Source organism: Desmodus rotundus, chromosome 1 (assembly GCF_022682495.2).
Source record: "Desmodus rotundus isolate HL8 chromosome 1, HLdesRot8A.1, whole genome shotgun sequence".
Classification (NCBI taxonomy): Eukaryota; Metazoa; Chordata; class Mammalia; order Chiroptera; family Phyllostomidae; genus Desmodus; species Desmodus rotundus.
In genome coordinates, this window is record NC_071387.1 from 134,047,066 (window position 1) to 134,063,579 (window position 16,514).

At 36.6% G+C, this 16,514-nt stretch overlaps 1 protein-coding gene across 1 annotated transcript in view; it reads left to right on the top strand.

Annotated features, from left to right (window-relative positions):
* ERAP2 (endoplasmic reticulum aminopeptidase 2) overlaps nucleotides 1-16,278 on the top strand; it is a 38,675-nt gene extending 22,397 nt beyond the window's left edge. The window contains exons 11-19 of the mRNA XM_024563325.4: nucleotides 35-210; nucleotides 2,383-2,462; nucleotides 3,732-3,915; nucleotides 7,807-7,963; nucleotides 8,439-8,623; nucleotides 11,123-11,284; nucleotides 11,811-11,951; nucleotides 13,698-13,779; nucleotides 14,474-16,278. Of these exons, the coding sequence (XP_024419093.2) occupies nucleotides 35-210; nucleotides 2,383-2,462; nucleotides 3,732-3,915; nucleotides 7,807-7,963; nucleotides 8,439-8,623; nucleotides 11,123-11,284; nucleotides 11,811-11,951; nucleotides 13,698-13,779; nucleotides 14,474-14,617 (1,311 nt within the window). The 3' untranslated portion in view covers nucleotides 14,618-16,278. The remainder of the gene's footprint in view (nucleotides 1-34; nucleotides 211-2,382; nucleotides 2,463-3,731; nucleotides 3,916-7,806; nucleotides 7,964-8,438; nucleotides 8,624-11,122; nucleotides 11,285-11,810; nucleotides 11,952-13,697; nucleotides 13,780-14,473) is intronic.
* The last annotated feature ends 236 nt before the right edge of the window (nucleotides 16,279-16,514 follow it).

A 16,514-nucleotide genomic window follows, 5' to 3' on the forward strand; every position in this document is an offset into this window, starting at 1 on the left:
GTCTTGACTTGATCACGGTCACTTGTCATTTCAGCTCACCTTTCAGGGGGAACATGTGGAGGTCAAAGAGATGACAGCTACGTGGACTCTGCAGAAAGGAATTCCCCTCGTGGTTGTTGAGCGAGAAGGGCGTTTGCTCAGGCTGCGACAGGAGCGCTTCCTGAGCGGGGTGTTTAAGGAGGACCCTGAATGGAGGGCCCTGCAGGAAAGGTGGCTGCCTTTCTTCTATTGGTCTAATTTACCTCATTTCAGTTTGCTTGTTATGACATTAACTTTCTTTCAGCTTCTCTGGCAACTGTGGGACGCTATTTCTACACAGGAATCAAAGGCTTATTCTGCCCTTGATAACAGATTTAAAGGGCTGCAGGTGGCCCACTATGTGTTGGCAGCTGCTGTCTTAGTAATTCTGCAGCTGCCTTTAGAAATTCAGTTCCAAGGCAGAGGGTGGTTGGCTATATTTCTATTATAATATACACCGACTCTTCTGAATACTAGATTTCTGGGCCCTATTAGGTTGTGTGTCTGGCCTATATGTAGGAAGGGTTACGACAGCCGTACAAATTATCAGAGAGAAAAGATAGTACCTATGTGATAAATTAGATGTTAAGCCCTCCTGTTCTCTTTTTATTTTCAGTAATAGACTATAAATGTAATGTGTCAAAGTATAGGATGTCCTCAATAATAATAAAAGCAAGTCCAATTAACCACACTGTCTTGCTCACCAGCCTTTCCTGAGAAAACTCGTTAAAAGTTTTACTGAAATCAGGAAACACAACACTGTTCACATTTCTCTGATCTATTAGCCCTATTAACGAGAGGAATTAGGTTATTTTAAAATGAAATAGTCCAAGTGAATCTGTACTGGCTCTTATGATTATTATTTCTTTTTTCTAAATTTCTAGCTGTCTAATAATAAATTCTAGACTTTTTCTGAGAATCAGAAGCAAATTCAAGGTCTTTAACACATGGAACATACACATAGAATGTTTTCTCTTTTTGTTTCATCAGTTACCTATTTGCAATCCAATAGCAACTGTTATGCTACTTCTCTATGTGAGACACAGCTTTCTTTTTTTCTATATGTCCTTCTGAAGTCCGAACCTCAAAGAGCTTAGACAATTTGTAACTTGGCAACATAGCCTGGAAAATATAATGCTTGATTCATTATTGGAAAACCAGGACTCACAGCTTTGTAACTTGTCAAAATGTCATGAAAGGGTTCAATAGTGTGGATGGTGCAGAATAACAAAGACCTACAATGGTCTGTATTCTTCCTCTAACCATGGCAGTTTTTAGATTACTGTTATAAAATTATTACTCTCTGATTCATGCCTATTCAAACTTATGAAATACTACTCTCCCTCTTTTTTATTCCCAAATATGTTTATCTGGAAAATTCTCTTTTCTTCCAGAGCCAAGGTTCATCCAGGAATCTCATTCCATTGTCTTATCCATATCTATGTGTCTATTTTCATCTTTTTGTGCAAGTATTTCAAAGCAAATATTTCAATTGCTTTGTTAATGATCTCTACCCTTTGTGGGTTAGCAGATAGATAATTCCTTCTGATTCTTTACTAGATGGAACCTGTATATATTGTTTCTTTTATTTTTATATTCTTTGAGGACTAATGGGAACATCTTCACTCTCCTTTTCATTGTACACATGTTGGTATTTTCAAGCACCTGATTTTACATGTGCAGGATTACTATAGCTAATATGGCAATGTGATAGAAGAAATAAATCCCACATGCTGCTACAAAGTTAGAATAAATAGTGGGTTTCTGTTATTTACCATAGTAGGGCCACTGAAAAATAACTGAGGCCTTTTGCTTCCATCCATGCTACTCTCCTGCTCTCTGGACTTGCTAACCTGCAGAGCCTAAACTGTTGACCACTTACTCACAGTCCGCAAGTGGGCCGTTGGATGTGGTTAGCATTGTTGAACAAAAGGATGAGGGGAAGATCAGCCTGGAGTAAGATCTATATTTCTTAAGGCGTTTTCCTACAACTTTGGTTCTGTTATGTGAAGTAGTATCAGGCTGTCAGAATTTTTGGAGATGTGAAAGGAAGATTGGATATTTTTCTCCTCTTTAAAGAAAACAGTTAACAGAATTTACTGTGGTACGAGGTTTAGACAGCAGATGACACAGGTAATTGTGTCAGAATTCAACTAGGTACGTGTTGCTGCACCTTCATAATCATCATGGAAGAATTATTTCATACCCAGGAATCTGCTAGTCTTGGCCTATACAATTTATAAAGCTACTGATAATGTAAAGGATGGGTGGGTAGGTGCCTTTTACAGCTTGTCTGAATCTGACAATGTGAAAATTAAAATGGCCATGTGTTAAATTTGTAACAGTCTTTACTTTCCAACATAGGTACCTTTGGTACATCCCACTGACCTACTCCACGAGTTCCTCTAATGCGATTCACAGACACATTCTAAAATCAAAGACAGGTAAGGAACTGATTAGCCAAACAAGTGTTTCAATTCTGAAATTAAATATATTCTGAAATTAAATATATTCTGAACTATTTGGAGGAAAGATACTGTTAATAAATAATTTAACCTTGGGGTAGTTCTCATTTATCCATATATTAGTTACTAATATATAAAAGAACATTTTAGCTAGAAAGTAAAATTTCCATGCAGTGGGTGGTTCTCTTGTGCTTGTAGCACTCAGAGATAGGTTTTGTTTATATAAAGAAATGATGGCATGCTGTCCCATGTCTTGTAGTACCTACTAATCCAGCTGTTTTGCCATGAGGCAAAAATATGTAATGTAAAAAGCATGCACTTAGGAATTCATTGTCTGTGGATTCATATTGTCACTGTCATCTACTAGGTGTGTGGCCTTAAGAAAATTATTTTTTATTTATATATTTTATTTTATTCTTTTATCCTCACCCAAAGACACTTTTTTTTCATTGCTCTTAGAAAGAGAGGAATGGAGAGAGAGAAACTTCGATTGGTTGCCTCCCATAAGCACCCAGACCCAGAATCGTATGCACAGTTACTGGGAATCAAACCCACAACCTTTTGGTTATGGGATGATGCTCCAATCGACTGAGCCATACTCATACTGGTCAGGGCGAGAAAATTTTTTAACTCTTCCTAAGCTTCAATTTTCTTATCTTATTTGAATGAAGACTAGACTTCACAGAGTTATTAAGAGAATATGATAATGTTATTTTACCACCTAATATAATATCTATCCTATTAAAAAACACTTAATATTTTAATTTTCCCTTAAATACTTCACTGAAATTTGAGAGGATTTCCATTATAGCATCAATATTCAAACTGCAGTTGTTATTTCACCCCACACAAGGACTGGACAAATGAATCACCTATTTACCTACACATACTTCAATGACCACTAACGAAACCTTGAGATAAAGCCACTAAGAAATCAAGCCCAATTCCAGTCATGCCCATCATCTGGCTCCCTGGGCCCTCACAGACCTCTTAGACCTGTATCGGCTGTTTTTTTAGAACAAATTTAGCAGTCCTTTTGATATGAATCAATTTATTTTTTAATTTAGTAAGACCATGATTCCCAAAAGAAACCATCCAGTGGTCTATGAAAATTGATATCATCTTGACTTTTTCAAAACTTTGTTTTCTCACTGATTTATTAATAATAACATGAAAACTAACAGTTTTGGAGATATTTCTGGTGTATATGTTGATAATGAAATGCCTGTGCCAATTTCCTCCTCTTAGATACTCTGGATTTACCTGAAAATACCAGTTGGGTGAAATTCAATGTGAACTCAAATGGCTACTACATCGTTCACTATGAGGGGCATGGATGGGACCAACTCATCACACAGCTGAATCAGAACCACACACTTCTCAGACCTAAGGACAGGATAAGTCTGCTTCATGATGCATTTCAGCTAGTAAGGTAGTGTAAAATTTCATCTGATTTCACAGTGAAAAGCTGATCCCTAACCAGATATGCCCGACTTCAAAATCAGACATTCAGTGCTTGATCCTTCATATGATATGGATCTGAACAGAGGCCAAACACTGGCCACGAGGCCAAAGCCTACCCGCTGATGAGGTATTTTGCCCACAGAATGTTTAAAAACTTAATCCAACATTTTAAACTGTGAAGAATTTGATATAGGAATACTGGCTTCTGGAATCTCTTTAAAAAATGAGAAGATTTGGCAACTTTGGACCTTCATTCCCACAGGGAAAGCATAGAGGAGGATGCAGTTGGGTGACCCCCCTCGGCCAGGCCTTCATTCTTCCATGTGCCAAAGTCCCAGACGGTACACGGGAATGGCTACATTCACTCGCTTAGGGTGGCACCTCTAGGCATGTCAGCTTTTAACCCCAGACTTAAAATTTGTTTACGCTAGTAGCTTCATATTTCACCAAATACCTTCATAATCTGCTGAACAAAGAGTAAAAATATAGTCTTAACCTAAATGAATCATTAGTCTAGTACATAATCCACTTATAACTTTCCTCGCATTGGAGAAGCCATTATGAAATTGGAAGGAAAATGAAGGAAGAATTGGCCACTTATGTTTATTCCTCTTTAAACTTTCCTGGAAAGAAAAAGTGTTTTCTTTTCCATTTATCATCAGTAGTAGAATAAATCAGGTTATAAAACGGCCAACAAGGGGGGAACATGGGGATCACATGAAGTATTGTGCATTGTAAGCTTTTCCTATTCTGAGAATTATTATAATGTACTCCTTTTATTCAGTGTGACGTATTTCCTTTCCGATGCTTATTTAGGTCAACTTGAGTGAAAGTAACCAGCAGGACATTTCTGAGACAAAGCTTTTCTTCTGTACAATTGAACTCCCAAGTTAGAAAAGGGAGAGGATTGGGTGTTTAACCCTCAGCCCCATAGGTCTCAGGAACATCATGGGGTCACAGCACATCGAAAGCTAGGATTAGAGAAGGATCATCCTGCATCTGAGTGGAGGCACATCCATTGTTAGTTAAAGGATGTTTGCTCAAAGGAGAAACTCATGGATTGCAGAGAAAGTAGATTAAAAATTTAAGACTAGAAAGGATGAAGAATATTGACAATTCAGCAAATGAAATCCAATCTTTCTATTAGTTTCAAAGTCTCTTTTGCTGTTTGTAGCCTATAACTGTATGGGTAGCCTAAATGTAGCAGAAGGAACACTATAGTTATTGATGCATCCATGGAGAACCAATCATCTTTTCTTTACTAAATGGAATGGTTAATGAAGTTAATTAAGAGTAAAAATTTTGGCCCTGGCTGGTGTGGCTCGGTGGATTAACCAGCCTGTGAACCAAGGGGTCGCTGGTTCTATTCCCAGTCAGGGCACATGCCTGGGTTGCTGCCAGGTTCCTAGTAGGGGGCATGTCAGAGGCAACCAACCACACACTGATGTTTCTCTCCCTCCCCTTCTCTCTAAAAATAAATAAATAAATAAGAGTAAAAATTTTGATTTAAAACAGATGAATTAATGTACTACCTTCTCACTTAATGTTCCTGGAGTGACTTATTTAAATGTTTTAAGCCTAAATTTTCTAGTCTTTAAAACTCCAGTTTTAAATAATATATGCCCCGCAGGGTTATTCTGAAGATTGCATAAGATAAAGCAGATCAAACACCAAGCATACCTCAACAATAAATGTCAGCTCTTAGCATTAATAGTATTACCTAATAGATATTGTTTAAAAGATCAAGCATTGAATAGGAAGAGGAGGTGACAGTATAGAAAAATGCATTTTGAATAATGTGAAGTTGAAGAAATACCTTTAAACTAATGTGTTTGCATATTGTTGTGCTTTCAAATACACAAGGAAAAAAATTGAAAAAAAGAGGAAAAACCCAGAAGGCTATATTCCAAAGTGCTGGTAGTAAATGTGTAGGGTAGTGAAATTATGAGCATTTTCCCCTCTTTTCTAATTTCCAATTGCTTTATAATTTGTTTGTATTACTTTTATAATAAAAGTAATTGTATAAGGAAACCACTGAAAGCTCTATAATCAGTTTAAATATTTTTACTTGCTAGATTCTCTCAGTAATATATAGTTCTTCCTTCGCTGCTCTATGAAATATCTATTTAAGAGTTAAAGGAAGTAATGAGTAATCACATTTAGTTTGGAGACAAAATTTGACCCAGGAATGGATATTTATTTTCATATTTTTAAAATATAATTTAAGACTTGGATCTCATCTGAGTTGAGTGGAATTAAAATGACAACCTTAATTTCCTTACAGAAAAACCATTTGTTTCTTTCAGTACCACACCTTAAAAAGAAGCCCTAAATTGATTCCATAGGAATGTGGTTTTATCTCACAAAGGTATCATTTAGCTGAAACTATACAAATAAATAGATACAGATTTTTCCTGTTGGGCTGAAGGGTATGCTTATAGATGTGTTTAATCTTTAAGGTAAATAAACATTCAGATAACATTTTGTGGAGGTGGTAAGGAGCTGCCTTTTTATTAAACAATTACTATATAAAAAGAAAAGGGACCCCTTTTAAATGAATAAAAAGATTAAAAAATTTTTCAAGTAGGCATATATAAAGTTTTCTAATAATGGCATTTATTTTAGTAAGAAATAAATTAGTCTGGGCCAAAAAGAAAAACAGGATTGATATAAAGTAATTACTTAAAGTTAAACATTCTTTTTAAAATTGTGACCATACAATATAATACCCAGTTTCTTCCTATTGCTGATGCTCAAAGGTATCAACTGCACTATATGTTATGATACTTACACATGTGAAAAGGAATAGTTCTGTGGCTTTGTGTTTTATAAAATACAGCAGGCCATGTGGTTCAGCCCTCTGTCTTCAGATGAAATTTTTGGAAAAGTTTCTATTAGTTGGTTGAAAGCAGTTTGTCATTGAGAAGAGTAAAGTCACAACAAAAGTTGGTTCTTTATAACTTCATATCTTTCTAGTTCCAGCTCCCTCTTTTAAGATCAGAATTAAAATATTTTAAACCCAATTGAACTAGGGCATTATGGTAATGAAAAATTCAACAGATGCATCCTTTGTTCTGGAATTTGCTACCATGTCAAACTATTATGTTTTGTTTGGGTGTGTGAGGCTGGCGAAGTGGCTTATAGACCCTGTGGGGACACAGGTCCTCTTGGAAACATGTGTGAGAGCCTCCATACAAAAGTGACATTACAATGACATATTTCCTCTACAGAAGAGACCCTACCACTTTCGCATTCAGAATAATGGTTTTGTTGTTCTCACCAGAAGAAAATAGAGAGGAGGTATATCATTTTATAGTCTAAATAGATTACAATTATAAGATGGAAACACTTGTTTTGTGCCACGTGCAACTACTGCTTCTCCGTTAGGCTCTAGGAGGAACATCAAAAACAGAAAAATCCTAACGCCTGTCCGCAAAGTTCCAAATTCACTTGGAGGAATGATTCAAAGCCACAAGTTAAACAATTAACGAATGACATAATATATGAATACTTTGATGTTATTTAGCACTAAATATTAATAGTAGCTAATATTTATCTCATTTATGAAGCTCCTACTATGTGCTATGATAATTTTTCTAAGTGCTTTCCATATATCAACTTATTTAACCCTTACTACAATAAAAGAAGATACTGTGATTCTGCCCATGTATAAGGGAGGCAACTGAGGCCCAGAGAAATTAGGTAATTTTTCCAAGAGCCACTGAGTGGCACAGCTAAGATTTAAACCAAATGGTCTGGCTATAATGAACTTCTCCTGTTATTGATCTCTGTATCACAGTTAATGTTAATATTAACATTAAGGTATGCACAAACCACTGACATTTGTTTTATACCTCAGTGCAGGAAGGTTGACCGTAGACAAAGCCCTTGACCTGACTCGCTCTCTCCAACATGAAACAAGCAGCCTCGTGCTTCTCAAAGGTCTGAGGTACTTAGAATCATTTTACCGCATGATGGACAGAAGGAATATTTCAGATGTCACCGAAAACCTCAAGGTTTGTGCTATGTTCAGAAAGTTCATTAAGTAAATACACAGTGTCTGGAGGCTCAGTGAGAGCTGGTCTGTTTTGTGTGGACTCTTGGAGGTAAATTTTTGAGAAGCTGAGGAGACTGGCCGATAGCACAGTCAACACCACAGTTCCTAATGGTTGGATGCCCCTTGTTCTTGTCATCACCATCCTAAGAGCCGTACCAGGATCATGAGCAAAAAATACCCCTCCTACGGTGGTTTTATCTTATATCAACTGACAGTGACCTCAGATAGGAAATGAAATAATATTTTTCACGGAGACCTGTTTCTTAAGCATGGTAGGCCAGGGCCAGAAAGAGAGAAGAGAAATATAAAGATAAGTAGTTCTGTGTTTTGGGAGAGGATCACGCAGATAGTTTAGAGTTGAGCCTTTAGATGAGTCAGAGCTGTCTTAAGAACTAAACTTAGCCTCTCTGTAAACCATCCCGTGCTTTCTGCAGCATTACCTTCTCCAGTATTTTAAGCCAGTGATTGACAGGCAAAGCTGGAGCGACGAGGGCTCCGTCTGGGACAGGATGCTTCGCTCAGAACTCCTGAAGCTGGCCTGTGACCTGAACCACGCTCCTTGCATCCAGAAGGCAGCTGAACTCTTCTCTCAGTGGATGGAATCCGGTGGAAAATTAAAGTAGATCTAGACTTTTGTTCTATTCTTTGTGCCTTTCACTTTAATGTAAAAGTCCTTGATCATGCAGGACAATAGAGCTAAAACCTTTTAGTAAAGATAGAAAATAAACATGCTGGGACTATGTACCTTGATTTTAAGTTCTCACATAGTAAGTGCTCAATAGATTTTGTGGGAAGTGAAGTTTAAGTCCCTACAGGGGAGAGCTATCTAAACATTGGCATGGTAACAGAAAGAAAGACAGGGGGTAGAAGCAGAGGGGCACCCACCTCCAAAAGTGATACCCTTTAAAGATAAAAAGCAGTGTAAAATGTACATGCAGATAAAACATCCGTGATCATCTGATGAAACTTGTGAAAAAAAAAGGGGGGGGTGCCTTTAAAAAAAATGTGCTTACTTCCTCATTAATCAATACCACAGACCAAGCCTTGGCCCTGAGTTCCAACTTTGATGGGAAACTGATGATTTCAGACACTTAAAGAAATTACGTGGTAGCAAAACTGATTCCGTGGTTAGTGCAATCAGGAAGATGCCCAGCGATCATATGCGGATCAAGATGCAGTTCAGCTTAGTGGCTGCAATCCATAGGCACTAACAGACCGCACGATCATTTCAGTTCTTTTGAATGTAAGCCTTTCTTTCTGTCCAACAGATGGTTTTATATTGTTAGTGTTAAAACTCTGCCTCTAGAGTCTGATGTTTTGGGAAATCATATCTGCATGTGAATTAAGGAAGATTCATTTTTAAAACAGAAGAAAAAAACAACTTTAGTTTCATATAAAAACATGGTGTCAATTTTTCCTGCGTAAAATTGTTATGATATGCTATCATAACTTTTTTCCACATAACTAAATCTCAGTGAGCTTTTGAAGTCTTTTCTCGAATTCTTCTTTTAAACAAAAACAATTCCAGTTTCCTTCTTTTTGGATATTTTTGCTCTTTGGGATTTAAGCCTACCATCAGTTTTAGGAAAAAAAAAGTCTTCAGCTCTATTTTTCTCGTCTTTTTCATTGGGTTGTTATGAGTAAGGCCAACATGTAAACATCCTGCTGCCCCATAACCCAGTAGAACACCATTCTGCGTTTCTGCTGGCCACGTGAGGGGTGAGGCGAGCAGAAGCACAGTAGGAACTCATGTACGACAGATACGGTGTTCCAGCATGTCGCATAGAATGCTGTGCCTGTGAAATATTCTGAGAGAAGCTCTTTAATGCTTGTAATCAAGAAACATAATGAAATATTGTGGGTTTTTTTCCTAAACTTCAAAACCATTAGTATAAATCCTAATGAAGAATTTCCTTACATAGGTTGATTGATTATTTAATTCACTTATGAACTCAAAATCTAATTCTCTGCATACCACCTATGTGCCAGGCACTGCTGCACGTGCTAAAGGTAAAGTAGCGAGCAAAACACTATGGGTCCCACCCGCAAGGGGCTTATTTGTGTATTACAAATTTTTATAAAGTCATACAGTAAAACACACTAAAATCAGCGCAATGTGGATTATAATTTAATTATTTAATTACTTAACCTTTTTTTATGATTCAAATGGCACTTGGGATATTTAAGTACATACACTATGAATAGTGGAAATGGCACAAGTGTCAGAATCACAGGTTTAAATCCTGTCTCCAAAATGGCTAGTCATATCACCTCAGAGCAAGTTACTTAAACTTTCTGAGCTGTAGTCCTATTTTTTAAAAATTAGGATAACTATCTCACTGGGTTGCTTTGACAGTTATATAAAATGGACAGAGATTAGTGCAAGCCCTACCATATGGTCGCTGCATGATAAATACAAACTTCCTGCCCCACCCCCACTTTTCTGTGTTGTGGTTTTTGCAGGCCGTCCATACAAATTTAAGTTATTATTGACCTAACCATATTTGAGTTTAAAAACCACAGAGTGAATTAGAGTCAAAGCTAGTTAATATCCTATAGGATAATAAAAGCCAAAAATTAGATAGAAAATAATATTATTGCATCATATCACTTTTACAGAATTGTAAAATGACTGAATGGTAACCCATTGTGCTAAATTACAATTCTCTAGATCTAGGGAGTTAAATGACCATAAGACAGGCCTGTTAGAATATGCTCTTAGGGTGACTTTAAAGCAGCAATAATCATCTTTAAAAAATCATATAGCACCAATACAGGTTATTTAATGACAGAATTATGTATAAACCAGTGCTTTTATGTTTCAGAAATCATCTCTTTCATTTATTGGTTCCATACACTTTTCTCTTTTCATCTCTGTGCAGGTTAAATTTTTATGATTATTCTCCTTGCTAACACTTCACCATCAGTAGGAAAAATACAAATATTTTACAAACTAAAATTACATAATTTTATAAAAGTTTGGCAGAAAAAAAGGTTTAATATGATAGATACTGAAAATAAATCAGAGGTGCTTCTGTTATAGCAATTTTAAATCATAAGAAAAAAATAGTTTTTTCTTTCATAAAACTTTTGTCTTTACTTATGTGCTTAACATCAGTGTCCCAACGGATGTTTTGAAGATTGTGGGCTCTGTGGGTGCTCGGACAACAGCAGGATGGGATTACCTCTTAGAGAAATATGAACTGTCCATGTCAGGTGCTGAAAAAAACAAAATTCTGTATGCCCTGACAACCAGCAAACATCCAGAAAAGTTGATGAAGTAAGTGTATTCATTTAACTAAGTGGTTAAAAGGAAACTAATACAAATTCAATGAAGTCACTAAAATTTTGCTCACCGATTTCGAAGGCATATAATTGAATCAGGGTTTGAACTATTTTGCTTGAAAAATAAGTTGTCAAAATGTCAATCACAAAAATGAATATTCCTTAGTTATTAATCATGTGATTGATATTAGGCAAATGGCTAAGTTTTACTTTCAGAACATTGAAGGAAAATTATTGCAAAAATACATTCTTGTATATAAGATATTGTTTAAATCTTATCAAAGTTCTTTGAAATAATAAGTGACAAAAATTACTTCTAGAAAAAAGTAGCAGTTTTTTTCTAGAAAAAAATAGCACTAGAACACTTAAAATATTAACCAGTAGACAATTTATTGCTATTTTTGGTAAGTTATATCTTATCATGCCTCTTTCTCTCCTATTCTTTTAATATACTGGTAGGTTAAGTTCATTTCATTACATAACACATACTATGAAAAATCATGTGGTTTTTATTTCTTCAGATTAATCCAATTAGGAATGGAAGGAAAGATTATCAAGACACAGGACTTGGCAGCTCTTCTTCACGCAATTGCTAGGAATCCAAAAGGGCAGCAATTAGCCTGGAACTTTGTAAGAGAAAATTGGACCCATCTCCTTAAAAAGTTGGTATTCACCTATCTCCAATGTGTGTTCTTCCAACCCTCTCAGTTGCCTAAAACCAATTATAATCAAGGGACCCCCAAAGCTTAAAAATGATAGGTACCATTTCACCCAAGTGGTTCGATGAAGTCTATTGGTTTAAAAACTAACTAAGGCAGATTACTCTGTCCAGGTGTGGGGAGAGAAATGAGCAGAAGGGGAATGGGAAACAGATTTCTCTTATTCATGTCAGGCAAAGAATTGCTGGGAACAAGTACTAGTTGAGTTAAATCCAGTCATCAACCCCATTCCACCAACTCCTCCTGGCACTCGCATAGCCCAGAGGATTTCAGTGAAGTCATGTATAGTGCATCAGACTTATTTGGCTTGCTTTTTGTTCTGGGAGACCCTTCAGGAATTTTGATGAGAGCTAATCCCCACTCCCAGTAAAGGTGGCACAGCAGGGAATGCCAAGTGGCTGAAAGAAATCTGACTACAAGTGTTTTGGGAGCCCTCCTTCAAAAGTGGATTGGTTCTGAGTCTGTTCTTGGGTTTCAAGTTTTGGGAGAACTAGCACTCTCTCCAGTATTCTCCTGAACCTAAAATATCCCCAGGAGGAAAAAACACGGTATTGATTAGATTTCACTGGAACGTATATAATGGCATTGCTTTCTCCCACAGCACATCCCCTGCTAAGGTGTTCAGCCATTTCCTCATCCAAATCCAAAAATGTCACTTATGAAATGCTGTATGGAGAGTCCTGAATGAGAGAGCTGTGTCACTTTCTCTGTCCATCTTAGCGTCAGTTAGCATCTTTGATGTCAGTTATCCTCAGTTCCTCTTACCTCTCATTTCTTAGCCGTAAGGGACTCAGACTCCTCACAGACCGCTTTGAGTAAGCAAAACCACACTTTCCTCCCCTCTCCCAGACCTTCACGGGGTTGACATCGACATGAAACCAGTTAGAAACTGCTTTTAAGAAATGTGTTTCCTTAAAAACCCTACTGGAACCATTGGTTTGATTGTCTGCATGACTCTCGGCTCCCTCCTGAAATGATCGGACTTCTTCCGCAGCGCTGTAGATTTCCTTTGTAACTGGGAATTATCCTGCTGCCTGACCATGTGCAGAGTCAGACTTGGAACCATTTCCTAGATGTATCTGTGCTCTGCTTTTCAGCATGAATCGCTTTGATACTGGGGTGAAGGGTGCAGTCTGTGGCTGCCAATGAGAGCTCACCAAGTAACATTGCCCTAGTACAAACAGTGTTTAAACACAGTGGTGTCCAAAATGGGATGGGGACGTGTGTAAGATAATACATTAGAGTGCAAGAAGAAAATAGTACCACATATATTATTTATTATAGTGTTTAAATTTTCTTTTTTACCTATTACATAATACATGGATATAATTCATACAGAAAAAATGTAGTTTGGGAGGTTATTGATCAAGAAAACTTTACTTATGGGGTACATAATTTAAAAAATGTAGAGAAAGATGCTTTAACCATAAACATAAATGTAAATGTAAACATTGCTGATAAGGTAGTCATAGTTCCTAAAACAGCTTTACCTACCTCTTAATTTTATGGTCAAAGTTGATCAATTTCATAGCTTTGGGATTTTATTGGATATCAGTTATTCTTATGGTAATTAATACTATCAATTGTAATACACAAGCTTATCATATAGCTATTAACATTATACATTTTAAAAATACATAATATAATAAACATAAGACTGGTATTTCTTACATTTCTTTTTATTTTCAGATTTGACTTGGGCTCCTTTGCTGTGAGAACGATCCTCTCTGGCACAACATCTCACTTTTCTTCCAAGGATGAGTTGCAAGAGGTTCGTGACTCTCTATGCCTAACATTTTAAATGTTCAAGTGCTGAAATTGAAAGTAAGCTTAGGTGCAATCTGGTTTGAAGTTCTCATTTTATTAAAAGGAAGTAAGCTATTTGCCCAATGTCACATAGCAAGTAAATAGAAGGCAAAGTACTAGAACCTTTTAAAATACATAGCATTCAAAATGTAAATTACCCTTGAGAGATGAACCCTTTTGCGCTATTTTTTTCATATTGTATCATCACAAATGATTATATTGAAGTTGGAAAGAGTTCTTAAAGATTTTTTAAAAACTATTGTTAGTAATGCCACTTGTCTTTCTTTTTAAAAGCATTCTAGTGTTTTACATTCTCTTTCCACAATAATACTTGAATTTACTTACACTTAAGCAAATTCAGAATTCTAGAACTTAATTCCAGCTCACTACTAACTCTATGACTTGGCTTAATCCCAGCTTCTTCACCCACAGTATGCTCACTTGTAAGGTGAGAATTTGTGATTCCTGTCTTTATTTATTGTTTGAAGATAAAGTGAAGTAATAATTATGCAAAAAAATAGAAGAAAATAACTTTTTAGAGGTTGGCAGAGAAATGCTTTCACCTGTGTTTGGGTAATTTGCAAGCTGTTTTGAAACCTTTTGAAAGAGAAAGTGTTTTTCCAACCATGTCAGTAATTCTTTTCTTGCTTATTTTTCAGGTGAAACAGTTCTTTGAATCTCTTAAAGCCCAAGGATCACATCTGGATGTTTTTCAAATTGTTCTGGAAACCATATCCAAAAATATTAAGTGGCTGGAGAAGAATCTTCCCACTCTGAGGAGCTGGCTACTGGTTAGGACTTAAATGGTCAATAGAAAGAACATGAAAATGGCAAAGTTCAAGTCAGAATTCCAGATATTTTGCCTAATCAGTAAGAAGTCTCAAGAAATCAGCCAGCCCTGGTCAGTATGGCTCAGCTGGTTGGAGCATCGTCCTGTATCCAAAAGGTTGAGGGTTTGATTCCCAGTCAGGGCATATAACTAGGTTGTGGGTTCAACCCCCAGTCTGAGCACATAGGAGAGGTAACTGATAGATGTTTCTCTCTCGAATCAATGTTTCTTTCTCTCTCCCTTCCTCTCTCTCTCAAAAGCGGTGAAAAAATGTCCTCAGGTGAGGATTAAAAACAAAAAAAAGAGGAAAAAGAAAGCCAGCACAGCTGTCTGCTCTAAGCTATGGTCTCTCGTGGAGCCATGTATAGTGCTGTGGGTGGGGTAAGGCCGGTTCAGAGGCCTATTTAAAAGTAAAGTTTTTGAATAATAGAGATAGGTGGAGATATAGATATGGACACATAGATATAGCTGTAATAGTTTAGTCCCAGCACAAACTATCTACATCGCCCCACATTATGCCACTCTTTTGCTGCTTTGCTCCTTGCTTAGGATCCTGGAGTTTGCCCAACCAGTTTTCCCTCCTGCTATCCTCCTGCTCTCCCACTCCTTCTACTCAGCCTGAATAGTTCAATTAGAAACTGATAGAAAATCAGTTTCTAATGATAGAAATCAGTTTCAGTCATGATAGAAAATCTGACGCAAATATGAAGCAAATACCAGGAAAACAGAGACTTTGTCACCAAATCTCAGATTTGAAACTAGATGTAAGTATCAGGAGGCCAGGAGGGCCTCTTGGCTTGAGCCTCCCATTCATGAAAAGCCTCAAGGACAATCTTTGAGGTCATCTTCAAATGAAGTAAAATCCGTACTCACAGAGGTCCGGGAGAGGAAGGCGATACTGCACCACTTTAATCCATACATTGTTGCACTTGTAATAAATCTTTTGGAAGTTGCAGAATTAGATTATATTGTATATATTTGGGTTAAATTGTGGTTTCATGTAAATATTTAAATGTATCATGATATTTTGTAACCAGTTTTAGCATGTCTTCATATATTAAGAAAACCTCTTGATCTCTGCAATACTTTTCTAAATGCTTCTCTTAATTGTTTAAATAAGGTATTTGAAATAAAGAAACCACCCCTCTAAATATAGTAGTAAATTTAATAAATTCATGATCCCACATATGAACCGGTACGAGAGTATAAATAAGTTGTAGAAAGATTTGAATCAATACACAAACAATTCATTGCCTGGGTTATTAAGGGAAACTGGGCTGTTGGGGCAGGAGGCATGGTAGGGGGTGTTATCCAATTCTTTTTGGAGTGATATTATGAAGGTTTTTAGACCTTTCTCAGTCAGAGACAGAATACCGTTTGGGTGGACCGTGAACGTGAAATGGTACACTTAGCTTTTGTTAAGTTTGTTTTCAAATCATTTCTTGGAGTCTTTGAAGTGTCTTTGACTCTAGATTTGACATGGTCAGGGTTCTAACAAGGTCTGCATAACACCGTGGTGATATCCCTCTAGAATTACACGTACTTCTGGTAAGGAAACTGCAAGAGTAAAGAATATTGTTCTTTTCCCCCACCAAGCTAATATGTAAAACAGCAGTAAAATGTGTATGAGTTTCTGTGGAACTGTGTCATCAACATTTCCATAAAGAAGCAAAGTTCTTTCCTTTGTTAAGTACCTTAACTACCATAAATTTCCATGTTTCTAATTCTCTTCTTTTTAGTTCCTTATTTAAGTACATTTGTAATTTCTCAGATTCTTAAGAATTGAGTACACAAATAAGTAATTTTGTTACTTAATGAGAATGAACACAAGAATTAATGTACCAATAATGTTATAACAAATAGTTTTTTTC